The sequence below is a fragment of the Platalea leucorodia genome, assembly GCF_965183815.1.
Source record: "Platalea leucorodia genome assembly, chromosome: 1".
Classification (NCBI taxonomy): Eukaryota; Metazoa; Chordata; class Aves; order Pelecaniformes; family Threskiornithidae; genus Platalea; species Platalea leucorodia.
This window is the reverse complement of record NC_138823.1, coordinates 112,366,650-112,394,493: the sequence shown is the minus strand read 5'-3', so window position 1 is coordinate 112,394,493 and position 27,844 is coordinate 112,366,650. Positions and strand designations below refer to the sequence as shown.

At 39.7% G+C, this 27,844-nt stretch overlaps 2 protein-coding genes across 4 annotated transcripts; one reads left to right on the top strand and one right to left on the bottom strand.

The window, feature by feature from the left end:
• The first annotated feature begins 198 nt into the window (after window positions 1-198).
• On the top strand, window positions 199-26,624 carry YAE1 (YAE1 maturation factor of ABCE1). Of its 3 annotated transcripts, none has more exons than XR_014227533.1 (5): window positions 199-960; window positions 1,449-1,767; window positions 3,399-3,520; window positions 3,928-4,489; window positions 26,151-26,624. XR_014227533.1 is itself a non-coding variant. In XM_082305272.1 (4 exons), exons 2-4 carry the CDS (start codon window positions 1,651-1,653, stop codon window positions 4,355-4,357), a joined length of 669 nt encoding a protein of 222 aa, XP_082161398.1. In that variant the 5' UTR covers window positions 199-960; window positions 1,449-1,650; the 3' UTR covers window positions 4,358-8,704. The 3 variants fall into 3 exon arrangements, 1 of the variants encoding a protein (XP_082161398.1); XR_014227534.1 differs by lacking the exon at window positions 26,151-26,624 and adding an exon at window positions 6,489-8,704; XM_082305272.1 differs by lacking the exon at window positions 26,151-26,624 and having other exon boundaries at window positions 3,928-8,704.
• On the bottom strand, window positions 7,722-20,555 carry LOC309587250 (mediator of RNA polymerase II transcription subunit 1-like; the record flags this gene model as incomplete). The annotated part of the gene is made up of 15 exons (XM_082305259.1): window positions 7,722-7,762; window positions 8,197-8,292; window positions 8,629-8,824; window positions 10,583-10,695; window positions 11,056-11,180; window positions 11,931-12,039; window positions 12,529-12,594; window positions 13,420-13,490; window positions 14,679-14,753; window positions 14,846-14,917; window positions 17,210-17,238; window positions 18,270-18,402; window positions 18,853-18,907; window positions 19,274-19,358; window positions 20,484-20,555. The coding sequence occupies 15 exons, from the start codon at window positions 20,553-20,555 to the stop codon at window positions 7,737-7,739; spliced, it is 1,323 nt and encodes a 440-aa protein (XP_082161385.1). The 3' UTR covers window positions 7,722-7,736.
• Window positions 26,625-27,844: the final 1,220 nt, after the last annotated feature.

Sequence of the window (27,844 nt, the reverse complement as noted above, 5' to 3'; positions counted from 1 at the left end):
GAAACAGGGAATCAGCCTCTCCAGACGAGGAGCAAACGCGCTCCCTCTCAGGGACCCGCAGAAGCACTCAGGACATGAAGGCATTTGCTGTCACAGGAGTTGGCAATTTGGAGAAACATACAGCTTGAATTCAAGGTTGATGCATAGCAGGTTTATGAAGATTAACAAACTTTAAACTTACGCTCATATGCTAAATGCAGCATGCACCAAGAACACCACATTATTCCGTTGTAGTTATGTCAGAAGGATGTTACTCTTTTCTCTAATAGATGCAAACAAAGAAACACTTGACTCCTGCTGGCACCCTTCATATTAGAAGGGATTTATTATTGTGATGCCTGAATCTTGTAGAGGACAGCTTAAGGGCACACTTGACACATAAGGACCTTGAGGATTCAGAAGCCAACAAGGCAGATTTTTTTAAAAAATTCCACAATGTTTGACTGAAAAGAGGACAAAACCTCCATGCCCCGGGGAACACACTCCCTCCGGAGCTGGCCTGAGGGCACTGTGGAAGACCTGGGGCAGCCACACGCCCCCCCGCTCTCGAGAGCCGGGAAAGGGGTTCACAGCAACGGCTTCTTCCTTCTCCAGCGCCCGGCCTCCTCCACCAGCTCTCGCCCCGCGGCGGGCACCAGGGCCGGGCGGCCCAGCCACCCCGTCCCGCCTCCTTGAGGAGGGTGCGAGGCTGCGCCCGCACTCAAGATGGCCGCCCTCCCCCAGTGTCTCAGACGGGCTTTGAAGCCACGGGGCTGCTGGTTAAGATGGCGGTCGTTTAACTGTGGCCTCCGCGGAGCTTGCCCTCGGCCAACATGGCTGCCGCTCCCCTATTGCTTCCGACGTCAGTGAAGCCAGTTTGCCCTCAACCAAGATGGCGGTTGCCAGCGAGCTGTGGAGCGCCGTAGAGCGGCGGCTGTGGTGAGGGGACGGAGAGCGGGGCTGAGCGAGCAGCCGGGAGAGGTGAGGCGAGGCGAGGCGAGGGAGAAGGAAGAAGGAGAAAGGAAGGGTCCCCGCAGCGCGGCGGCTTGTGGGGAGCTGGGTGCCTGCCGGGCTGAGCGGCCGTCCCTGAAATGGCGGGTCGCGGCCTGGCCGGGGCTGGGGCCAGGGCCGGGGCGGCGGCGGGGGGCCTGTGGGCTCGGCCGAGGTTTGGGCAGGGCGGCGCTGGCGGGTTGAGGCATGGTTTTGCGATCTGCTGCCTGGAAGGGTGTGGGGGCGGTGGGGTTCACCTCGGGCCCGCCGCAGGGAGGGAGCCTGCAGACTGCGAGACTCCAGCCAGTTGTGGCCCAGGAAAAGCAGCGTGGCCGGGCGCGGGATGGCCCTTGTGGCCCTCGCTTCCCTAAAAGCCGCTGGGGCCTCTGCAAGGAACAGCATTTGTGGGTTGTAAGAATTTCCACCGATGCAATTGTGAGTGCTTTACCAGTGGTGATTTGACTGTCTTCTCTTGGCAGATGCACCCTGATGGTGAACAGCATCCGTTTTCCATGTGGAAACAAATGTACAGGTTGAATAATCAGCTCCATATGTGACTTCTCTTCAGAACTCACATTTTTTTGCCTATACTACTAATCTGACACTTAGACAGAAGGACTTTTCGAGTTTCTCAGTACTTTTTTTACTGCATAAGCAGAGGTCATAGTCATCACTGCTGTTATGTCCTGGGTACAAGTTGCAGTCAGCCGATCCAGTGAGGATATATTTGATGAAGATGGTGATGAGATGTATCTACTACAGAAAGAATGGAACAGCACCATGAAAAAAAGGCTGAAGGTATTTCTACAACAAAGATTTAATAGTCTTAGCCATTTTAGATTTACTGATGCATACCTTGATGTACATATGGCTAATTGAAAGCAAAAACTAAGAGTGGCTGCTTAAAAGTTGCTGTGGTTTAGTTTCTTCTGAGTGTCAGGAAAATTTAGCAGGAATTTACAGAAACTCTATCCTAGGAGTCTATCAGAGCAAAGTACTGTTTTACCAAATGACATTGGCTCCCTCTGTACAACCATGTGCGTTTGTAAAAGGCAGTGCTAAATTCTGATGCGAGCTATTTGCTTCATACTTGTAGGTATACCACTAGTAAATGTAGGGCAACACAGCTAAACAGTGCTAATAAAGGAATATGAGATGTTTGGGTTTTTAAGTAGAATTCTTCATCAGTCAGATTTAAGACGTGTGACTCCATGTGGAACCACAATTGGACCTTGCGGTCTGGGTAGTTCTGTGGCTTATTTATTTGCCTAGTGAAAAATATATTTTATGAAAGCAGGTTTCCGCAGCCCTTCGCTCCCTGGAATTCTACAGGGAACAAAACAAGTACATAAACCCAGGTTACTTCAACAGATACATTATCATTCAGAGTGGGGCCAGTAGGGCTCGCCTGCTCATGGGCGAACAGCATTTGGCTGAAGAACATGAATGGAAGCTGTTGTGTAGGCTGTTGATGAGAAAGGGTATTACAACAGAGCTGTTGTATTATTCTCCAAGGAAAAGCTTCCTGCATCTGAGTCCCTTGAAAAGACTGGTTTTCTTAAGGGGCTGTTTGGTGTTCTTACACAAATCCCTCTGGTATTTTATGAATAGATACTGCAAAATCATAAAATGTTATTGAGGTTAGAGCTGTATATTGGGCAAAATAAAGAAGCGTTCTTGTTCCTGGCTATTTCTCTAGCAAGGCCACCAGTTCTCTTCTCTCATGAGCAAGTAGAAGTTTTCACTCTTACAACTTGCAATTTTGGTGTGACAAAAATTAAGAATTATTCTACATTATATGGTAATGTGATTAGAATATAAAGACATTAATTTGCATTACCATCATTAGCTGTCTTACAGAAAGCAATCACAATGTTATGCATATTTATGTGTGACTCACTCCATCACCATCTTTTTTCCGGTATAAGTCTTGAATTGAGTGAGATCCAGCAAATAGAGAAGCAAGGCTCAATAAGTAGTTTGGTGAAAACAGGTAGATGGATTACAGACAGGAGAGTACCTCTGCTAAAAGGGAGGCTTTACAGCCTATGTATTTTTAGATGTCTAGAAATCTATATGTGGTATTCTTTAAGGAATTTTTCATAAAGGAGTTGGTCATCATAAAAGCAAGCATGCTTTCCTGCAGATTTGTCTTATTTTTTGATGTTTCTAAAAATACTTTCATTGTTTTCTGACCTTCCGGGGATCCGTTTGGAAAAGAACTGGATCTTACAGATCAGTAAATCATAATGCACTACAAAAAGCATGTTTTGGTTTGGCAGTGGGGGTGTAGCTGGGAGGGGTGTTCAAATCTAGAAGCTGTAATTTAAGAGACTGAATACTTGTTTAAATTTTTTTTATTGTTACGAAATTGTCATAGGTCCAATTTTTCATCTTGTGAACAATGTGTTTCGCTACTCTTATTATAGGAAGGCTATAGGGATGGAATTGAGGCTGGGAAAGAAGTTGCACTCCAGGAAGGCTTTAATCAAGGTTACAGACACGGTGCTGAGCTGATGGTTACATGTGGCCAGTTCAGAGGAACCCTGAAGTAGGTTACAAACTTCTTAAGGTTGTGCGCGTGTGGAGGGTGTATACGGAGGGAGCGTGCATGCGATTTTTTGTTTGTTTTAATTTAAAAAAAAAAAAGTGCATTGTAAGTCTGTCCAAAGTGAGCAACCTGAGAATTCTTAGGTCTTGAATACAGGGAATTGCATACCTGAGTGTACAGTGATCGTTCTTAAAAATCCTCCTTCAGTTGCTCTTCCAAAATTATCTCAATCTACATCTTTAAGCTTAATATTCAGTTCTACTGCTTGAATTTCCCAGAAAATGTGAATAAAACATATACATTTATATAGTGCAGATATCTTGACACATTGCTATCTCCCTTCAACAGCTGGGGGTCTGTGTGGGTACATGTAATCACTTTTTTTGTTTTTATTCTTCACTTTTCAGTGCTCTCTTATCCTGGTGTCATTTTAATGGACATGATTCTGCTTTAAGCAAGATAAATAATCTTCTTGATGTTGTTGGAAAGCATGAAGAAGATGTGCTTAAGTATCTGAATTCTACTGAACAACAGCCACACCTCGGACAGATTTTAGATTCTGTTCAGGACATGGACCTGAATCACACAGCTCCAGCTGGGACAGAGTACAATGAAGTTAAAACTGGAAAACACAAAGACATTGGCAGCTCTGGTGAAAACATTTGTAGAAATAATGGTGAGGTTGGTTCCTTGCAGTCTGAGTGCAGTAAGGCAAAACTCTGCACAGATCCTGAAAGGTCAACCCTTGCTTGGGTTAAAAAGCAGACTATTTGGCTAGTAGAGCAACTGGGCTTATCACTGGATATACTCCGTCATGTCCTGCAACTGGAACATTAGTTTTTCTGTCTCATGGTATTTAAAATCATCTCAACTGGGTTTGATTCTCAGTTTGTGGACCATGTACAGGCTGATGCATCACTTCGTTTTAGGGAAAACTGATTTTGATACTTCCCAGTAGAGGTAGTTTCGGTAAATCTTCACGATGCTTTGGCTCCTGGCAAAACCCCCTTGCTTTCAATCTTAAACATAACTTTCACAGAAAGGGGAAATTACTTTTAAAGCTCTACAAAGATTTACTAAACATGTTTCTGTTCTGTGTCAGAAGCTATTCATTTCACCCTCACTTTCTGTTTTGGCAGCAGTTTGGAAATGGAGCAGGTCCCTTAAATAGCCCCTCTAAATAGGTCCCCTCTAATATCTAAAAAATAAATGCCCAGTGCTAGGGACAAGCTATTCTTGCAGAATAAGCTGCTGTTGATGGTATGCTAACTCTATGCAAAACAGAACAGTATTTGCTGCTGATTTCTAGAGCGCTGTGACTCTCTCTAGTCACCATATGAAATATAGGAATTTTTCACCTTTTGTCAAATTCTTCCTCTTACCTTTTGTAACCACTATGTAGTGCCCTTTTACAGTTAAAAACTGCCTTTTTTTCACTCCTCACACAGTTTTATTTATTTCACTTTTGCCAAAACCACACCATTCTCTTCAAATGCAGAATTACTTACAATTCTATTGTTTTACTGTTAGAGCATCTACTCTTATCCTGTTAGACCACACTGATAACATTTCCAGTCTAATGAACTTCCCTGTGTTATTTTTGTATTTATTTTGACAGTCCTTCTAGCCTGAACTGTCTTTCCGTCATTCCCATAGTGTTATTCCCATAGTGTTTTTCCCAAACTCTTCAAGGAAGCCAGGCTTACTCACCTTCTCTTAGAAAGACGTTGTCAGCCACACATGCATATTTCTGACAACTTTGTATTTCTGTGCCAACATTCTATATTTGACTCCTTTTCCTGTTGCCTTAACTGTAGCTGCAAATTGCTCTGGTCAGGAAGTCTTTTCTTTGTGAATGCCTGTCTCTGTTTTACACTAATTAAACTGATTTACGGTATGTTAGGAGATCACTTGTTTTAAGTTGCTTGTAACTTTCCTTCATGTCCGAGACAAAGCAGGTCTAGACAGAGACAAACTGAAATTTTGAACAGCTGACTTAACTATACTTTAAAAAAAAAAAAAATCACAAAACAATTTTATACTTTGAGGCCAGAAGAAAGCTAAGTCTCTGAAAATCAAGTAATTTTTACCTGAGTTTACAACTTTCTTAAAGACTCTATTCTGCCAGAGTTGGTAGACTGTAAGTTCGGCTGCCATTCAGTACCACTTCTCCATTAGGGGAAAACAGAACTGCAGTTAAGAGTCTCTTATTGAACCTGTTTCTGAAATAGTGGGCAAATAGGGCTGTCTGCGTTAATTATGTATGTACAAAATTGTTCAAACAACTTTCTTTATTTTAGCATAATACTGACATGGATAAACATTACTTTTCTACAAGTGCATGTGTTATGTTATAGCCTGTATCACATATGTTAGACAGAAATTTCTTCCATATTGTGGTAGAATATGGTGCAGGCAAAAATAAAGGTTACAAGAGCAGTGTTAGACTTTCCAAATTTGGAAGTTTAAAAATGCAAATTCAAGAGTATTACTTCTATGTACTTAATAGTGTGCAAAGAGGAAACTCCATTCATAAATTACTAAGTAGACAGTGAGCTTGCCAAGTTCTCTCCAGCTACTTCTGCAAAAGCAATCTACACCAGGGAAAATATTTCTTTCTTGTTTGATTATCAAACAATAGATTGTGTGTTTTACTTATCTATCATAACAGCTTCTGTACTAGCTGTGGAATTACTTTCCTCCACTCTGCACAAAGTTTCTGTGCTTACTGTGGGGTTACTTTTTTCCATGATACCACCCAGAGTTTCCAGTTTGGCTGTGGAGAGATTTTCTTTTGGGCTGTCTGTAATACTTGGCTTCTCTGTCACTACCAAATCTTGCTGACCAGCCACAGAAGGACTTTCCTCAGGAGTATCAGAATCCGTAATTTGCTCACACGGTGGTTCAGGTTTTTGTTGCTTGTCTGCTTCCATGTCTTGTGTTTCACTATCAGCTTTCACCTTGGCAGCGTTCCTGAAAATAGCTCTCATGACAACTGGCACTGACATGCAACTGAAGGAGGAAATGAAACATTAGTCACTACTACAAACTTCATCCATTCTTCAATGGGCTGCTTTTTTTAAACTGTGGCTGACACCTGAATGATACCTGTCATGAAAAACAGCACTACATCCTTGCATCTTTTTGCCTTGTACAGCCTAACAGGCATTACATTGTAACTACGATATAACTACATGTGCTATACTGGAACCATATGTTGGCGCAATGAAATCAAGTGCTGGATCTTTGAGCTTACCAGTGCAAAGAAGCTTTGATAGAAAAGAGTGGGAGGATTTGGTCAAAAAAAAAAAAAAAAAAAGTCATAAGGGTGCTTTTAATGAAAACCTAAACAAATAACATTGCAATATATTCATTCTTGCTGAGTTTTATAATTGTAACTTTCATGTTTTGTATAAGACAGGTACAGAGCACATCTTCTCTAAAACACTGTCTACACTAGAGGAGTTTTTTCCACTCAAACAATAGCGTTACCTGGTTCCAGGAATAGTATATAGTATCCTGTGACTTAAGACAGGGCAGGCAAATTAAACAGGTTCAAAATCCAGCCTGCATTGATCCTGCTGTCATCAAATAGGTAATAGTTGTATACTAGCTTATGCCAAATTAATTAGTGCTCCAAGTCCTTTCTATAGCGTGTGTTCATGTATCACAGAAACTTGCCTCTCTTGGAATTTGTTTCAGAAAACAAGCCAGAGACAGTGTTGTAGGCATGCCACATACACCCCACTTTCTGAAAAGAAGCACTGATTGGTATTAGATAGATGTGGAAAAAGTCCTTTCCATGCTATTCTAAGTTACACCAGTCATGGGACTGTCATCAGCTAGAGTCTTCAGAAGAGCGTGTTTACGAAAGAAAAAAGCATCTTTATAAAAGGTAAAGATCTCTTCATTCAAAAGTGTTTCCCTGTCCCATGTGCTTTCTACTGGAAAGAAACACTTTCCATCACTATTAGTGTTTAAGATGTTTGAAAAAGATACTTAAGACACTAAAGTAACTTATTCTCACTATTATAACTTTTTACTAGAGTGGAGTTTTCTGGTTGCTGAGTGTATGGCATTGTGAATGCACATGATATTTCCATTAATGGACATTTGAGGTTCATTCCAACTGTTACGAAATAAAATAAAACTAGTTACCGCTTCACAGCTCTTGCTATAAAGTCATCACTAGAATTTAGAGTTGGATCTTGAGGATTTAAATGAAGGCAACATTGGACTTCCCTGGAGGTTATAACATCAATTATCACTAGGAAAGAACAGAATATAAGTATTTCAAAATATTTTTATAAGCATTGAAAACATCCCTTCATTCTGATGCTTCAAGAGAGGTAAGACTGAAGTCAATGGGAAGGGGCTTGCAGCAGTGGTCTTGCAGAAGACTTGCTTTTTCCTAATACGCTTAAGTCAGAAATAGTAGAAGTTACAATTTACTAATTAACTGCGGGCCAAGACAGAATAGGACTTGAATATTTGCATTTACTTTCTGTTTTATGCTGAATACAGAACACTTTCTAGTAAGCAGTTTTTTTACACAAATGCTACTTTGTGTTTTTCATGGGTTGCACACCATTGAGAGTAGCCCTTAGAATGTATTTGTAACTGAGAAGCGTAGTACAAGAGCCTAGATAGGACAGTATCAATTATTCCATACGTACCGCAGGCTAAATTCTGTTTCAGAGGATGGAGGAAAAAGACAGAAAAGCTGGTGTTCTTGTGTGGTACCACTTCAAAGTAAAGCAGTTCTGAATCATCTAGAAATAAAATTACTATTTAGTGATATCCACCCATTGAACCTGGACTCTTTTTGGCCAAATCACATGCCAGAACTTAAAAAATACTGATGCAGCAGAATCTAATTATTTATTACTTTGGCAACTTAGTTTATGCTTATAGAAGTGTCAGGCCTAGGAGATTTTTTTAAAAAATATTCAACAGAGTGTAATACTAGAATTAAGGATTTTTTAATCATTTAAAATGCTCCACAAGTAATGACAGCTTTGGCAAGGGAGTAGCAAATCTGTTAACAACCAGCTTAGAAGCTAGTTTCTCTCTAATACTCCGCCATCACTTCCAACCACACAGTTTACCTTCATTTATATGCTTCTCGGAGACACAGCTGCTGATAAGGCTGTTATACGCCACTTGATGTCGAAGAATCTCTATTACACCAGGCACACACTTCGGATGGCTAAATGGGATTTTACTGACCAAGGCTCCTGCTAAATCTGATTTTTCTGAGCCCTTGTTTATGAAGTAACAGTGCTTTGGGCAATCTGGAAGAGACTGAACAACAAATATGGTGATATTTCAAGCACTGCAATCAAGAAAGTAAAGCTTGATGTTATTAAGCAACTGCACAACCTAACAGCAAAAATAATTTTGGAAGACATGCTTCTAGCATGCCCTTCATGTCTCTCTGCATTTCAGTAGAAATTTAATCCTTAGAGGAAGCTAAATGAGATCCAGTCTCCCAAATGCATCCAAATTAGGCAAATATACCCAGAGCCAAGTGGTCAGGAGTTCAAGTGCCACCAATTCTTCTAACTACTCTTAAGAGCCCTGTAGGCTATAGAAATGTTAACAACCAAGATCTTCTCTCAGAAGAATATCATAGTAGTGCTGCTTGACAGTTGTACAAATAGGATAGCAGTTTTGCCTGAAATCTCTTCAGGGCATCGTACATTGTTCCTCTCGCCATCACTACTGCTTTCTTTGGAGAAGCATGTTTGGCTAGAATATCTCCCAATGGTTCATTGGAAGAGGAGGAGAAGAGGAGATAGTAAGAAAAATTTGCCACCTGTCCGTGTTGACACTGATTCTATGACAAAATTAGAAGTGCAATATTGTGTTATCTAATTCAGGATGGCAAATGGGAACTGTCACCTTAAGGCAGCGCAGTTAATTAGCAGGGTCTACATTAAGAAAACCTGGAGAGCAGAATAAAAGAGCTTTTTCTCTTGTGTTCATGGAGCAAAAGGGGTTCCCCTACATTCCTCTTGAGGTTAGAATTCAGTTTAGTAATTTATTTCTAGAAATAAAATCTTTAAACTCAGAAGCAACACAATCTCCCAGCAAGTACTAATTTTTTAGGGAATTGCTGAAGAGTTACAGGGCTTTTCGTGTGTATCTAATGGAAATGAAAAATTCATCCCACCTTAGAGGTTTTATAGAGGAGAGCTTTGCTAAACCTTGTTTTAGCATGGTGTAAACTTACTACTACCTTCTGTAGCACCACCTCAAAGTCTAAGAACTATGTAGGCAATGGGCATTGCTAACACTGCTAATAGAAGACAAAGAAGTGCTCTCTTCTTTTGTTGCCATGAGTTGCAAAATTAATGTTTCCTAGCAAAAAAAGGTAGATCTTTGAGGCTTGTCTTGTAGTTGCCCTGTACATAAGTCTGGCAGAAAGCATCTTAGCCACCATTTTCTATTATAAAACTTTTCCTCTGTATCTAATGTGGTATAAATTAAATATTTTTTAATAAACAGTTATTAAAAGGGAAGCCATCTACAGTTAAACAACCATGGCTCTAGATAGTAATTGACATCACTCTTGTAACACTTTACACATTTCTTCCTGCCAGTCCCTTTAAAAGGAATCAGTATTCTCAGTGTTACCTAATCAAAAAATCTTTTTTGTTAAAACAGTGAGATATGCAGCGTGACATGCAGCATGAAAAATACCTTCAAAAATCTAGGTAAGTAGGGACTTGGTCCTCACACCAGCCAGTAAGTTTCCTTTTTTTTAAGGCATTAATGATAAAGTTCTGAGCAACTTTTAGAAGAGTAAATATTTGGGTTACACACAAACAAATTAGTATGACTTCAGCAGCCATGTACACAGTACATTAATGAGGATGAGAAGCTCACTTACTTGAAATGGTCTAATATTGGTTTGTAAATAACTTGAACTCTTTCTTAAGGAGCATTTAAATACTGTTGGGATTCTGGGAAGTCTGCATTGCTTGCTTATGGGGAAATACAATTCAGTATGTATCTTGCACAAGGGCAGAGTGTGTGTCAAATGCACACTATACTCACCACAAAGAAACAGGAGTTACGCATAGACAAGTCTTCACTGCATTTTTCTTTAAGGGTAGACTGAACAATCAGCTCATATAGAGGAGCTAGTTTCAAGCCAGTAATCTGAATTCCTGAAACCAGGTGATTTTTTTTATTAGCATTTAGGTTATGACTGTACATGAAAGCTAATATTAAAAACAAAACCAATGTTTTGAAAAGACAAAAACATTAATCTCCTTCCTTATTCCCCTTTTTGCTAATGAGAATTTGAGGTAGAGTGTTAAACAGCTTTGCTGTAATTCTCATATCTTTCTTAGAACTTTTGTGTTTTGCACTGGTTGCTAAAACGTTACACTTGGGCTGACAGAACAGAACACATTCTGCCCCAGAAACCAGTTTTTCCTCTTACAACATTAACACAGGGAAATAAAAAGCAAATAAGCAATGCATAGTCACAGAAGTACTTAGTCTTAAAAACAATTATAACATGCCTGTGAGCCTCTGTATCTCTTCAATACTGAATGAGGATATAGGAATAGGCTGGTGAAACTTCAACACAAAAAAAGCTGGCAAATCCATGCTGAGTTCATCAGTCAGTGGCAAAAAAGCAGGGTTGCTGGGGAGAAAAAAAAAAAAAAAAAAAAAAAGTCAGACTGAAAGCTTGTTAAGCTTGTTACAGAAATTGATGTAACAAGGACTCTTAGTGCAAGGCCACTATCAGGTCCCAAGCAGTTTACTACGTTGCATACTTCTTCTGTCTTGAGAAAAGTTTTGCTTTATAAACGCAACTGTAGCCTTTAACGTTTTAAAACAAGGTTGATGTGAAGACTGGCAGAAAGGAAAAGGGAGCCACCAGAAACTGAGGAACAGTGCACAAGAATGTTCGCTATAAATTGTTCTATAGTGATTTATTTTGGGTAATGACTTCAGACTTCCCCTCCAGCTTAGCACTGAAGTAGAGAGAGAGGAGGTCTCAGTATCCATGGTGGGATGACAAACTATTTTGTATAGTTAAGGTGTAACATCCCTCAATATATGCTTTATTTATTCTGAAACTATGCAGGAGTTGCTTGTTGAATACTAGGAAGTAAAGTAATATTGCTCCAGTGGCTCCTTCTGGCTTCAAGTCTATGAATAAATCCATAGTTCAACGCAATTGACACAGTGAAATATGAACACAATAACTTTACAGTCTGTTTGGGAAAACTGTAAAAGCCACAGGTTACAGAGGGTGTAGCTGTGGAGCATAATGCCATCAATAAAACAGAGTTTCCTGTTTTAGCAGAGGCTAAATGTAGGCTATGCTGAGGTTAGTGCCAATGACTTGTAAATCCATTTCTGTACTGTGAAGTGTCCAGAGCCTCACCTGTCCTCTCCAGCTTGAGAATCTACAAGCAGTGGAGAAAGAGGAAGTTTGTGGAGCGTATCTGTGCCTTCAACAGTTACAACCATTTTTGTTCCACATACCTGGGAACCTGAGGGAGAAAGAGAAATGCATTATTTTGTTCGTGTCAGTGTAGATTAATCCTATGCATACAAAACACACAGTGGTAAGGTCTTTTAAAGGTCAGGTCCACCTGACAGCCACAATGGCTTGGGCAGCAAGGAGAAGCCTGCACAGACCACACCCAAAATACCAAAGTTGCCCAATGGTGATAGCAGCAATAGCTGCTTTTGGGACATGCCGTGAAACAGATCAAGCAACCACCAGTCATTTTCATGCTGGCTAGGCATTTATTTTGTTTGATATCGCTCTCACTTCAATTTAGGTCAACAGCCAAGAAATGGGAAAGTAGTTTCCTGATGCGCATTATAATTGTGCTAAAGCGCATCACATAAATCATTCTTCTAAACTAGCATTTTAAATCTTATTTCTGAGTTTCATTAATGAACTTTGCTTAATGAAACAGGTAGGGCTGAAAAAGCTATCACATCATTAGTTATTTCTGCTTTTCTAGCTTTACCAGGATTTAGTTCTGCTTCCAAAACTTGATAGGGAGAAATGTAAAATTCAATGTTCATAGGAGTTCCTGAGGAATTAAAAAAAAAAAAATGGTTACTACACATGTCAATAGAGGAAATATGTTAGGCTTCTTGACACAAAGGGGAAAAAAAAAAAAGAGCAATATAGACGGGCAGAAGGGCATCCCTTGTAAGAGTACATCTCTAATTACAGTGTATGTTCAAATTACAGCATTTTCTTAGCCAGCATTTAATAGCTGAACTGTCAGTGTATAAAGTCATCAGACATCTTTGAAAATATTAGATGAAGTTTCTCTCTCTTGCACAATAACCTGTTGTTCAGCCTTAAAAATACTAGCTGAACTGCTAGCTTTCAGTGACTAGTCTGAAATAGAAGGGAAAGTTGTAATACTTGCATAAGGGACACTCACATCAAGCTGTGCAACAGGATAGAGGTAGCATGTGTTAGAAGTACTTTTATGAACTCTAACACATTAACAGTTAAAGCTCACTTCTGACAGTGTAGATGAGCCAAAAAACTTATCAACTGACTGTATTTGCCTTTTAGGCAACGTGAGTGTTATCTCAGCTACTACCGCTGTCATCTCATGGTTACTCCCAAACTGTGGTTTCCCACATAACCTCAGAATATTGCTGGCTTTGCTTTTAGGCTGCTGCAAAGTCAATGTTGCAGTAGCTGATAAACCACCTGGCGTCTTTGTATGTTCTCATTCTGTATGTCTGTACACAATCCGAGAATACAGGCACGGTAAGTCCCTTCAGCATGTTTTGTTTATAATAGAGGATCTTTACTGTAAACAAAGATCAACTCAGTAGGGTTTTTTATTACAATTCTTTGAATCCATGAAGAAAAAGAAAAAAAAAAAAATCACCTCCAGTTCTTGGCACCAGGTGTCCTACTTTTCCATGAAGTACTTCAGTAACTCTGTTTACATCCTGTGTTCTAGTTCAAAACACATGTTGATTAGTGTTTCGTGAGTTGCAGTGCTAGCTAGGCTAATGTAAAGGATAATTTGCACCCTTAATCAAAGGGTGACAATGCTTTCTTGGAAGTAGATTGTGTCTGCATTTGTTATGACAGCTTCCAAAACACCAGCATTCCACTCACGCATTACTCCTAGGACTTGGGCTTCCATTTCAACCTTGTATCTGAGCTGTTTCATATTGCAATTTGATGTGCTGTTTACCAGAAATGAAGGGGGACAAAAATATTGGAGTGGCAGGTTGAGCAAAGAGTGAGGAAATAACCCTGGATAAACTAACTCAAACAGAACCAATCTCTAACCTCAAATGTGATCGTACAGCTGAATGCATACAGCCATAAAATTACATAGCTGTGTATTAAAACTCTGCAGTGCATTAACTTATATCATAGATGGGATGAATAATCTATTTAGCTCATAAATAAAATTTACTGAGATATCAGCGATCAGCAAGGATATAGTATATTTGTTCATGGAGCTAGTATGCTTCATAAGGGAACACTGTACAAAAATAAGCCAGGAGTGTGTTTCAAGTTACAGAAGGCCATGCTTGCCGAGAGTACTTAATGTCAGAAAAGATGCTTCAAAAATCCATAAGGAAAGCAGTGCCCTCAACTCTGATTTTCTGAAAAGAATGAAAATCACTATACAATTACCAGAGGGCTTAGGAAAATCTGTTCCCCATCTATCTGTAATCCTACTCTTTGAAAGGAGAAATGAAAAAAGGAAGGATAGGAGGAAAGCTAGCATCCACTACTCCTGATCTAAAACCTGAGCACAAAATGAGATACCCAAACAGCAGGACCCCAAAAGGCCTATTTAATTCTGCCACAGGGAGATCTGAAGATGACTGCTGACTTTCAGATGCACTCTTTGTTCCTAGTGGGTGGTCACATGCACACACCCCCAAGCTCTGCAACCAACCAGTTTCCCAGCAAGTCTCTTAGATAAAGCACAGGAGCTCAGTAGATCATCTTGTTTGGCATGCCTGGGGTTGGCAAACTGCAGAAAAGCTTCAAGCTTTCCAGTGGGAGAAAACTCATTAGCCTTCCACATCCTGCTCTATAATTAGATCAGTTAACATGTTTTTAGTGAAATGAAGGGGTGGGGGTGGCGGGAGAGGGAGAAAGAGATAGACTTCAAGTTACCTGTCTGAAAGAGACATTGAATAAAGATCTTTTTCAAGGGCCTGTAAAGCAAGGTATCCCTTAGCTTTCATTTCGCTGGAAGAGAGAGAAGACATTATTATTTCTGTAAGTAAACACAAGCTAGGCTATGGATTTTAGAAGTTTTTCAAGTAAAAACTAGATGCAACCTGTTTCCTGGAATTTGATACAGATTTGACAGGTCTTCTAAAATCTTTCCAAAGGCATCATAGTTCTTCATCCTACCAAAAAGAAACAATTGCTATCACGGTACTAAATGAGATGGATAATAAGTCTTTTATATCTAATTTGCTAGAAAAAGCACCATTTTAGAGTGCTATAGGCCCGCTCCTTATCAGATCTGGCAAGTAGCAGTACTGCTTTTAAATTTTCTTAGAATATACCAGGAAATGTGAATCCTTGGCTCTGTTGCAAAAAGCAGTGTAATTATAGCTGACACTGGTTAAATATGCACTACTGAAAGCAATAGATGTGCACGATACATAAATTTGATAGCTCAGCAGCAGCAAAGCACTTTTCCTGATGCTCCAATAAAGCTAGTCATGTAGTAACACTTCCCTAATACAATGCACTTGTACATTGTTCTTTTCATCAAAATATCAAGGATTGTATTACTATTTCACTTCACAGCACCCTGTGAGAGAGACAGATCTTAAATACAATTGATGGATACAACAATCAAAAAAAGAACAGGGGACAAGTGGCTTGCATAAGTTTGTGAAGGAATGGTTCAGACTGCTCAAAAACCCGTAATTCCTGCAGATTCTGACTAGCTGTGATAGCCTGGAGCTCTGCTCAGACTAACCCATCAGGTATTTACTCACCTACTTAAGTGGATTTTAAATGAATTTTACAAGCTTACTAAACTCTCTGCTGCTGCAGTCACACAGAGAGCTGCACTCAAGAAGACATACCTTCCCTTTCCATGCAGATGTGGCTGCAATGTGGATCAGCAGAGAGACCAAATAAGCCTGCCTGGACTTTCACACTGCAACAAATCCTTTCCAAACAGAAACCTAAGCAAGTCACTCAGCTCTTCCATAACTCCTTGCAACTGGACTAGTGAGGAAGCAGGGAAAAGGGAGGGAAGCAGGCATGCAGGTGCAGGTACAGGCACAGCACCAGCCTATGCATTAGCTGGCTGGTTCATCATGACTTTATAGGTACTTTGAGACTCACAGGAAACATTACACATATAACAAACTGCCTTACGACCAAATAAAATACTACACCAAGAGGTGCAGAAGACATACTTGCACTTTGTGCCAAATCCTAACAAAAACAGTAAGGCTGACAAGTAATACCCTCAGGGCCAATGGTAACTATATGCCATCATTCAGAGCCAAACTGCTGGCAGTTAACATCACTGGGAGTCAAAACCTAGGAAAATGCAAGTTAAAGCTTTAAGACATAGCTGTTTACACCCATAAAGCTAATATAACTTCATTTCTGATGAAAGAGAGGGCTGGAAAAACTGATGATGCATTACAGGTCCACATAGAAGAGAGATGAAATATGCAAGGTCAATGATTATTCTTTCTCTCTTTACCTTCCCTTTCAGCTGTTCTGCCAAAGTATTTAAATAGGAATCCAATTTCTTAAATATACTTATTATTAGTAAAACCTGGAACCTTGATCATATTGGCTGGAGAACTTCTAAATGGACTTTTAAGGTGGTGGCCTGACCTGGAACAGCAACTATTTAGACAGAACAAAATATGGTAATAATATATATATATATATTTCTATATATATAGTGCCTTACTGCTACATGGGAAAATTAAAGTTACATCTCCTCCTATGCATCTGCAAAGAAAAAGAGGCCATGTGATATCACCTTGCTTTCATTGCTGTGACAGAAGCCTGAAGGACTTGTGGTTAAGACATTTGCATAAGGACAATACAAAGACTACTTAGTATTTGATGGAAGGAGAAGGGGAAAAGTAATATCTGGTTTGGATCTGTAAATCTGCCAGTTCTGAATTGTCATCATCAGTCCATTTCCAAAGTTATGGATCCAAGGAGTTCTGTAATTCTTGCAATCAACACAAATGCCAGTATTCAAAGGCTGTGTTCAGCTGGCAGCTAGAGCCAATGTATTGGGGATTACTCTTTCCTCTCGCTGCATTGAAGCAGATGCAATTTAGCTGTTTTCAGTGGAATAACTTGAGAAATAAGTAATGCCTGGAGTATCTTTTCAAAATCATATTTGCTGCAGTTTTAGCCTCGAATTTACAAATTGGAAGTGGGTGATAACAGTTACAACAACCACCAACCTCCAATATGGAGCACTGGAACCAACTTCCCACATGAAATAAAATCCAAAAAGGTGTCAGTTCTTGTGTTGTTTTCTGGATTCATATTATTGTTTCCTGATTCTTCCTTTTTTGCTTTTTTTCTTCAGTTCTTACACTAAAACCATTCTAGCCTTGACTTCTCCACAACATTCAGAGAAACACAAGACTCAGGAATCCCTTTCCATTCAATAAGAGACTCTGCACATGATTCTTTACCTTAGATGCTGCACCAAGTCATCACAAACCTACAGGAGTAAGAGAGAAGAGTTTCATGTTTCCTACCATCCTTTGTTCCCCATTACTTTTAATTAGCTGAATGGTTAGCTTAAAAAAAACCCAACCAACAAAAACCAGACTAATATTACAATAGTTAAAACATAATATTAATGCAATAATTAGAAGAACAAAGGCTCTGTGGAAGAGGATAAAATTAACAGAAATAGTTTGTTGATAAATTCTTTCCAGAAAAAAATAATTGCATCTTTTCCAGTGTTTCTTTTATTGGCAGTTACTGTGCTAGAATTTTCTGGATATGCATTTCCATCCTAATAATATTGTCCAGCACTCACTGATCAACAGCTCTGTGCTGGTTAAACAGAACAACTTGAAATTCCTGGGCTGACTGCAACTGAAAAAAAGGGACTAAATTAACTCCAAATGAATGTAACAATTTGGATACTTACTGATAAAAACCAGTTTATGCTCCCCACCCCCCCCCAACAGCTTGTTGCTACATCTTTGATCTGAAGGGTTGTCTGTAACACTGAACAACTGCAGAACATGGTATGTGAACTGCAGAGTGATATTTTGCCAATATTTTAATGATAAATTGTGCAAGAAAAACATCCCCATTAGTAGGAGTGCCCAAAGAAGGCAGAAGGAAAAACAGAATCTCTGGTAACAGCTCCAAGACATCCATTGGGAGTATATATTGCATTACACCTTGGTAGGAAAATATTTTAAGACCCTGTTATTAACTGTATATTGATAAGATTGAAGTATGAGAATACAAATATTTATGCAGGGTACTACAAAATTCTTGGAAGGTGGGCATGTCAGCTAAGTATTATTACCTTAATATTTAGAGCTACAATACTTAGTATCTGTAACCGAGTTGTAAGTTTAGGTGAGTGATTCAGATGCCTAAAGAGGTAGCTAGTGTCGTTCACAGGCTGGCAGGTGTGACAAGACAAAAAGCCAAAGACTTTCTGACATGGCAGCTGGAGGCCAGGTGGGAGACTACAGGGAGGTGACAGACAGAGAAAATTAACTTTACCACAGGAGCTTCTCCAAGGTGAGCCAACTTTACATCCATCACATTTCCATCCTTCTCCAGCTGAACTTCTATATAAAACATGTTCGATGTTATGTAGCAGGCAGTCCCACTGGGGCTAGCATGAACATTAAGCCTGAGGAGAGGGGAAAGACAAAAAGAAAAAAAAAAAGGCTTGTATATCTAAAAATTCTGTCACATGAAGAAAGGAAATGAGTATAGTTTACTTGGTCGTGGGAAGAGACACCAGGGATGCTTCAAAAATAACTTCCTTGGCTCAGCTTCTGAAAACTATCCAACCAGGCAATATATTTCTACTCTGCTCTTTGCATTATCGTGTTGGTTTTCTGAAAACTATTTACCTCAGTCTGTAGCTTTGGGACCTAGGCATGCATGCCCTCTCTTCACCCAACAACCTCCTCCACAAAGGGCTAATCAAAACAGGCAGTTATGCTGGTTCCAAGTAATACACTCGATTAGAACACCAAGCTAAAAAGAAATATTGTTGACAAGCCATCCAGATGGTATTCCTCACTGGACTTGGGGCCATGCTTGCTCATTTGCATTTATTCATAAACAAACTTACCCTTTTTGTTTGGATAAAGATTCCAATCTGTTCATCACAGAAAACAAAGATTTAGCTGCAAAAAACGGAGATGTTATTTAATCAGGCTGCAATGATCAAGAAGTAGAACCAGTATTATCCTGCTTTAAAGGGTATGATTTAGGTAATGAGAAAATAGTATCTCTTGCATGACTTCTTGTTATTAATGACAACTATTACCCTGTGATTAACGAGTGCTGTGCTGGGTAGAGCTTATTCTCAGACTTTGAGAATAGCTATAGCCTGAAGGCTTAGCCCAAAGATGAGTCACAAGTCTCTTGTGTCATATCCGCCTCTGTGTTTGTACATTTGACCCCTTTGTGCAGAACATCACCAATAGAGAACGATGGGTATTTTCCATAGAATATTAAAAAATACACTTTGAGTTATGACAGCTCATTACCATTTAATGTCCTCTGTATCTTCTCCATGCAAGAGAGCAATGGATCACCTGCAGCATTACTGATCGGCCGTTGAAGTGGCTTATCCTAGCACATTTGTGAAAACAAGAGACAGAGAAAGACTCCTTAAATTGCTAGCCAAAGAAGAATATCACTGCATGTGAGACACAGAACACCGATGCCCAGTACAACAAAACACTGCTTATTTCTCTTTGTCAAACATAGAAGTGACCTATGATTGTAGCTATCATCTCTAAAGCGGCAGCACTGAATGGCTTTGTGAAGACCCTATTGTGTAGTAATTTTATATCAGAGGCCTTTGGAGCAGGGAGTGACTTTCCATTCCCTTTTCTTTTGAGCTGAACACAAGCTATGTCAGCTAATTTCACTGTGATGATAGAGATCAACTTAAGAAAATACTTAGATTTTTATTTTAGGAGGAATCTGCCTGAGTGAAAAGGAGAGATCAGTAAGCACCACAGGTGTACTTGGTTAGACTCAGGGTGCAAGTTCCAGCTGAATATATTAAGTAACAAGCAAACTCTCCCAGCTTCTCTTCTAGCTCTTGTCTGAAAACTTCTCATACTTCACACTTCAATTCACAAAGAACATTCACTGCTGAAAAGTTTTCACTATTTTCAAACTTAGGACATTGTTATCAGAGTAAGGCTTTAGTGAAGCATTAATAAAAAGAAGCATGGAAACAAATGGGACTTTTTATACCAAGCTCACAGCGGTTGTGCTAATCTGCTTTTTACAAAGATGATTCTTAAATATAATTAGCTACTGGAAGGGTGGGAAGCATGGAACAACTTAAGGTATACCACAGCAGGAGAGAGTCTAGATAGCAGGGTTTCAGGCCAGTTTCTGAAAAACAGTCTTTTCTCCCAGTCCTATGGGCAAGAAATTGTCTTTACATACTGTGAATATGCTAATGATAATGAATGGAAAATAACCTAAAGTATTAGACAATCAGAGCTAACTCCTGAAGAGTTAAAATAATGCAAGAAACAACTTCTAAAGTGTTAAAATAATGCAGGAAACTTTTATCCACTGTTGTAAGAAAAATCAGGAGCCAGGCTATAGCAGGCACCAGTTTTGGGGGGTTTTTTGGTTTTAGTATTTTTTTTTAAAGTCAAGCAGTTTTTGAACCCTCTTGGCAAGCTGCTCTTACACCACATATCCTTCTCTCACCTAATCTGCGATTCTTACCATGCAAAAATGGACAAGTTTCAGAGTTTCAGTCCATGGTTTTTGTTGGTATTTTAAATGCAACTGTTCCATTAAAGCATCCGTAGAAATAGCAGTCGCAGCACCTGAAATGCATGTCAAAATGTTTTGAATAAAATGGCATGTATTTACATTGGCAACCAGAAAATTTGGAGGAGGGAAAATATAAAACCTTGCTAAGGACATAGGTGTTATGCTCCAAAAGAAGAGGCAGAAAAAAATTGGTTTAGTTGAATATTGCATACAAATATCTAATTTTCGTAAGATTTCTGACAGGAGAAGGGCAGGGGGAGATTTTGTATAGGCAAGTATTTTCAATATTAAATACAGAGATGCAGCGCAATCTTCAGCTTGTTAAACAGCTAGGCTTTCTTTACCTATGCACAATCTCATATGTGTATTCTTAATAAATACCAAGGCCTTGCCACGGGTTTCAGGCATCTGGATTTCTACACCCACCTAGAGCTCATTAGAGCTAATTTTGATTAGAGGTAAAAAATTAGAGATACTTTTTCACGATGAGGGTGGTGAAACACTGCAACAGGTTGCCCAGAGAGGTGGTAGATCCCCATCCTTGGAAACATTCAAGGTCAGGTTGGACGGGGCTCTGAGCAACCTAGTGATCTAGTTGAAGATGTCCCTGCTCATTGCAGGGGGGGGTTGGATTAGATGACCTGTAAGGGTCCTTTCCAACCCAAACTATTTTACTATTTTGCAGAGGAATGATCTCAATGCAGAGTTGCGACTTCTTTTGTTCTCATTGAGACAGCAAGGAAGGAGAATGGGACTAGGAGAAGCAACATTTTCAGCCCATCATCAGTCTCCTTATAAATATTCTTTCTGGCCTTACACAGAATCCAGAGGCTCAAAGAAAGTTTTTTGCTGAGACATGGTGCATCCATAACCACTAATTTCATCAGGAATAAACCTGGAGCGAACATCCTAATACATCAGCCTAAGACAGGTAGGAAGACTTCAGACTGATTAATAAGAGGAAATTGAGTCCCTGCAACGTGCCACCCACTCTACTCTGCCCTTTAGCACCAGAAGAAATATTGCAAAGTGCACAACAAAGGACACAAGAGCCACAGAGAATTGTCCCCTTTGAGCTAGCAGCACTGCAGGGGGGGAGGGAGACAGACTAGGAGAGGGACCTCTGTACCCTTTGCATACACCAAGCAGGGATGGTGAGTGGGGGCTGGCAGCATCTTCCTCCTGCTGGGAGGATGAGAGAGCAGAAACCACAGTCCCCTATAAAGCAGGCCACCTCAACCAGCTAGAGAAAGGGGAAGCAGTGGACCCCAACCAGCTCTTACAAGCACCCCTGCTGGGGAACATGCTCCCACTCACCCATGCCTTGATGCCTACAGGAGGGCTGCAGCCCACCCTGTACCTCCATCTCCACCCACACCACAAGAAACCAGGGCTCCTACTTGTAGCACCTGCACCACAGCACCCACAGGTGCTGTGCAAGGCAGAAGGCTTTCTCCCTCACAAAACTGGTCCCCAAGGGCTAGTGTTTGAACTTGAGAAGCTTGATAAGCACAGCAACATCACCTCTCAACTCTGCTAATTTTTAGAAGGGGCGAGGCACCCTGTCAGTCATGCTCTTCCACATCTAAGTACTAAGGAGAAGGCATAATGTCTGACCTCATCTCTTCAGAAGGTGTAGTGCGCTCAGAAAAAGACTGAATTTAACTGGGGGAGAAAGGCAGGGGGATGTATGATAGCAACAGTTACTCAGCAAAACAGGGAAGCTCTCCATAAGGGAGCTTTTAGTTTAGCTCAGGGGTGGAAGGGGGAAAGAAAAAAAAAAAAGAGACTATAGCTATCTATAATGTTTGCATTGTATTTGTGCATCCTTTTGTGGCCACCTCCTGTTGCTAGTCCCCTTGTACATAGGAATCAGTGCGCAATGGCAGTGTGAGGTTCGAGGTTTAATCCTGGACCTTTGTATAGGCACTAGCTTGAAACTTGGTCACCGGGGAATGCCAGGTCTACAGCAATAAGAGCATGTTTCCTACATAAACCCTATGTGGCAGTGTTTCAAGATGTCTTACAGCATACTTTCTGTTTTCAGCTGTCATCAGTCATGCTGCAGTGCCTGAAATAGTCTCATAACACGTAGAGGAAATGATCTTCGGCTTGTATGTAGGTACCTGAGTAGAAAGTAAATAGTCCAGTAGCCTCGCTAAGATCACAGAGAAAACTATGTATGGACCTAGGAATCCCAGGAGAAGTATAAGGTACGTGCCAAAAAGCAGTATTTGTCTCCAAACAGACAGGTGTCAAGCATATTACTTAGGTAAAGTCAATGCAGCTGAAAGAGTTAAATATGTTTGCATTTCAGCTTTTACAAAGGAGGTGAAAGGTGATCAAGTAAATTGATGATGTAATTCCACACTTGTGGTAGATCACACTTCCTTAAAATTATTAGCTTGGCTTATACTATTAAATATTCATTTATTTTTAAAGCTGATATTAGAAGTGACTATAGGTATAATCATGAGCTCTGCCTGTGACTTGGTGCATTCATTTAAGAACATGTTTTCAGCATTCCTAGAGAGGCATTTTAGCTTAGGTTTGCTTGAACAATGCATTGAAATGTTTTCTACTGGGCAAGAACATGTACTATGGCCCATGTAAAGTAAGTAGGTTGCCTCCGTCCAGATCATGTGAACGGGTGTGTGCACATATGACATACCACAACTTGGTGGTAGTATTTAATATTTTTGTGGTATTTTTCATAAATGTTTGCCCTGATCCAGAGCTCACTGGAGTCTCTGTGATCTTGGTACTGACTCCAGTGGTTTGACCATGTCCTGAATAAGCAGAAAAGTAAATTATTTGCTGACCCTCTTGAGAAAAACACTTCCAAATTAGTGGAGGGAAACATGCCACTGCTTACCTTGTCTGCACAATAGCTGTTCTGCAAATAAACATATGACTTGAAGTTTAAGTAATCACAGTCCAGCATGGCTGATAAGCCTAAAATTCACTTTAATTTTTAAACACAAAAAAAACCCTTTTCCATTTTGCTCAAATGTATGTATTTAGGTAGAAGAATTTGCATCATTTTTCCAGGATAGGGATAGTGCCAGATTTCCATAACAAGACAAATATTCCAAGACAAGTAGTAGCCTTCATACCTGCATAAAATTGTAACATTGGCTAAGATCATACATGAGAAACAGCAGCTTAAGCATTGTCAGAAAGCTCCTTGGATCAAGGTGTTGTTCAAGTATTCAGAACTGTCATATCAAATTACTGCACTCAAGAGAAGAGTTAAGAGTGCTAAATAATTAAAAATGTTCTAATTATAGCATCTCAGGCATATTAGATACACAAATGTTTAACTGGGTCAGTTCATGGAAAAAAAAAAAAAGGCAACTGGCCAAGCATTATCATCAGTATAAAAGATAATAGGAATTACTGCATGAATTCTGCACACCCACCTGCTCTAGATTACTCTCTCTTTGTGTGTTCAGCAAAAACTGCTGCTGAAACTTCCATGTGCACAGTTACAAAATAAGTTGTCCCCAGAGAAAATATTCTCTTATTCTCAAATAATTGGAGGTTATCTTATCCCCTTTTAAAGGGTTAAAACTGGTATGGTCCTTTAGAAGAAATTTTTGAGAAATCTGTTATTATTACTACTTTGTTTACTTTTGTCATGGTTTTCTGCATCTTGCTAAACTCCTGACTCCATAATATGCTTCACAATGCATGCCCTGGGAACACTGTGATTCATATGAAACTAACATTTTTGTAATTTTATAGTTCTTCCATTTCTGATGATTTTTCCATTTCACTGAATGGTACTTTGTTTTTCTGAGAAAGAATCAATGTATTTTCGATTCATATTCTTGCATGAATTCAAGTAAACTATTTGTTTCAGTGAAGATACTCTAGCCTTAATACAGAACAAGGGAAAACTTTGCATACTGTTGGTACATTTTTAGGATAGCAGTTTGGAAAACATTCCAGGAATTCCATGTTCAGTGCAACATTGGTGTATTTTTTTGTTTCTGGTTTCTTTTGGGGGGCTGGGAGTTGCTTTTTTCTATTAATCTTACATCCAGTCTTGATTTTTTTTCATCTAAAGAGTAAAAATCAAAATAAATCACCAGCAATATCTATCTTCCCTGGCCTGCTTCCAGGACTTTCTTGGAATTGCATCTTTCCAGAAGCCCTCAGCTGAACTGTTGATCAGAGAAAACAGCAGCTACCTAACAGCCCACAATAAGTCTAAGCACAGAATTGGGGCCTGGGGCAGTCAGTGAAAACCAGTGGTTCCAGTTAGAACTGCAGGATGTGTAAGAGGTGTCACTGTGATTACTTGAATTGAGACCTGGCCAGGAGATCAGAGGTAATATTGTGTTCTTTCACAAAGTGCCATGGGATTTTAGAGTGATCAGCAGTGATACAGCTGTAAAATGGGCGTGTAACTGGAACGTCAATCAGTGTTTATCAAAAATGGTGAGCATTCAAACAATTCCTTTATCTATCCCAGCTGCTCTTCCATCTAAGGTGGGCTAAACCCAGTGCTGCTTAGCATTTACAAACCATAGCCTAGTCTGATACGATCTATAGTTTATGGCTTTACAACCCATAAATACTACAGTATGTTTTGTCACCTTTCCTTCACTCTCTACATCATGTCCACAGTTACGGAGTGTAAATATTTTGTCCCTGAGAGTAACATCAGAATGTTGGTGTCTGCATTTTGTTTCACTACAGCCATGTAGACTGAACCAGTTTTACTTCACAACTTACTGAATAGCACTTCTGGCACTGTAGTCTGAGGCATTTAACACTGGCAGGCTTTGGCCGTTTCCTACTCCTTCACTGAAAGTGATTAAGATCCTCCAGTGCCAAAGGTTGTATAGACAGACATCAAAAAAGTAGGTTCATAGCAAACGGTCATGGATGTAGAAATGCGTTGACACTGACAGGGCATATCTTTTCCTCAGAGCATAGCCAAGATGTGCCTAACATTAGCTTTCTGCTTGACGTTAGCATTATAATCTCCACGTACTTATTGTCTGAGTCTTTTTCCAAAGGTGCTAGGGACAAGCGACCGTGATTTAAATAACTTTACTGAATGAATGAATGAACATGGGAGGGCTGCCTTCACATGCGCACATTTTCCCTTTACAAGGTTTCATAGGACACTATAACTAGTGTTCATTAACTGAACATTTGTTGCTTATCCCGCATATCTCATCTTTCTAAGACTCTTCTGATCATTTTTATAACTAAAATCAGGTGTTGCACCATCATTCATGTTCTTTGCAGACATCAGTCAGCTGAAATCAATGGAACCCATCACTTAAGAGCTACAAAAGCTCTCCTTCAAAATAGAGACAAAGCAAATGCAGTGGGCACATAATCTGCAGAATAAGTAATAACCATGATATGTTGAAGGTCCAGATGAAAAATGTTACTGTTAGAAGGGGTGGGGCGGGGAGAAGAATGGGAGCTAAGAGTTAGTTAAGAGCTGAAAATCATGATGAGCATTGAGGAGGTAACTAAGGTAGAGAAGAGGTGAAATAGAGAAAGAGAGTAATTGTGTTTAAAGGAGCTTCCCACCAGTATGTCTCAAAGCTAACCACACAGGAGGCCAGCTTAATTATCTTGTTTTTCCAGATTGGGAAACAGAGACATGAAGAGAGGAGGTGACTCCTGAAGCTGGCCACAGCTGCAGAACTAGAAACCAAACCAAACCAAGCAGTTTACCTGACTCCACTATAGCACATCCCCATCAGAAGTAGGAACGAAACCTTCAAAGAAAGAAGGAAAGAGATGGGGTAAGTTACTAGAGAAACACGAGAGGAAAGGCTGTAAAGACGTGTAAAGACCATGAAGTAAGTATGAAACCATATAAAATATGAAAAACAGGAACAATAGAAAAGGAAGGATATGGAAAGCAGAAAAGATATAAAAAGGAAAAGATGAGAGAAAAAATTATATAGATAACGCTAAGATTAGAAAAAATATTTTTACAATATTTTTTGTGTTATTTTCATGACAGAAAAGTGAAATTACTTTAGGTCTACTTTGAGCTATTTTAAACCAATATTGGTTTGGAGATGATTGTTAGGCTTAAGTGTTCTGATTGAATATATAACAGGATATGGGTTATATAACACGCAGACTAAAAAAGAAACAGCACTCAGTGGCAAATACTTATTTCAGTAAAATAGTATGTGGGAAGGATGCATTTTTCAGGAAAGACAATACCACAAAGGAGTTCAACCCCAACAAATGCCAGTTAAAGATGTTACACCAGTGCCATGTAGACAGGTACTCCATATAAACTACATATTTTACATCATTCGATATTGGTTAAGCAATTTGATACTGCTTTTCATATCTTATGTTTTAAAACCAAAACTAATTAAACTATGAAGACTTATTATAAATACATGCAATAAACATTGTATCATACATTTTAGTGCCTGTGTATTTTTAGACATTTGGTAATTCCTTAACTATGTACCTAATAATGTTTTTGTCTATTCTAATATCTCATAAACCAACTGTGCTGTAACCCTGAAATCTCAGATTTCCAGATTCCTAGACACCTGCTAGAATGATGTAATTTCTCCTAGCTCTGTTGAATGACAAGATGAATGGCTGCAAACTCATCATTACTCTTGGATTCATTGTTATTCAAGTCACTTCTCTGCACTTTCTCTATAGGCACAAAGCATTCGGGGATGGATTATCTTTTCAAAATGGTAAGAAAGCTATGAGAGCTAAGCACCATGACTAGCTCAGATGGAGTACTGAGAATAATGTCATTTGGACAGCTAATTGAGCTAAGCAAATGCAAGTTTCTCATTGGCCAACAGTTTATTACAGTAATCCCACTATCTTGTTTTTAGGGAGTATGTATCTGTTTGCAAGTGTAGGGGGACACGTGTGACAGGTTTGGAGGCAGTCACAGATGATGGGAAGCTCCTCTGTCAGCTGACAGATTAAGATGTCCTTGCATTGAGCAAGAGTAGTAGGAGCAACTGCCCACACAACCTTTGTGTGTGTGTGTTGATTCGTAGTGTTCAGAATCTGGACTGGATTGCTTCATTTTGAGAACAGCTGATGTTTATCTGTGCACATCACAAAAATATCCCCTAGCTTGTATGTGCCGCAAAAGCATAGAGAAAGAAAGACTATTCCTACCTTGTAGAGCTTAACCTCTAAATATAAAAAGCAGATGAAAGTTGGGATGGGAAATGGATGGACAGTGGACTGGCCAAGTTCAGAGCAGATTAGTGACACTGTGAGAGTATGCTGTGGTTCAACCCCAGCCAGCAACTAAGCCCCACACAGCCGCTCGC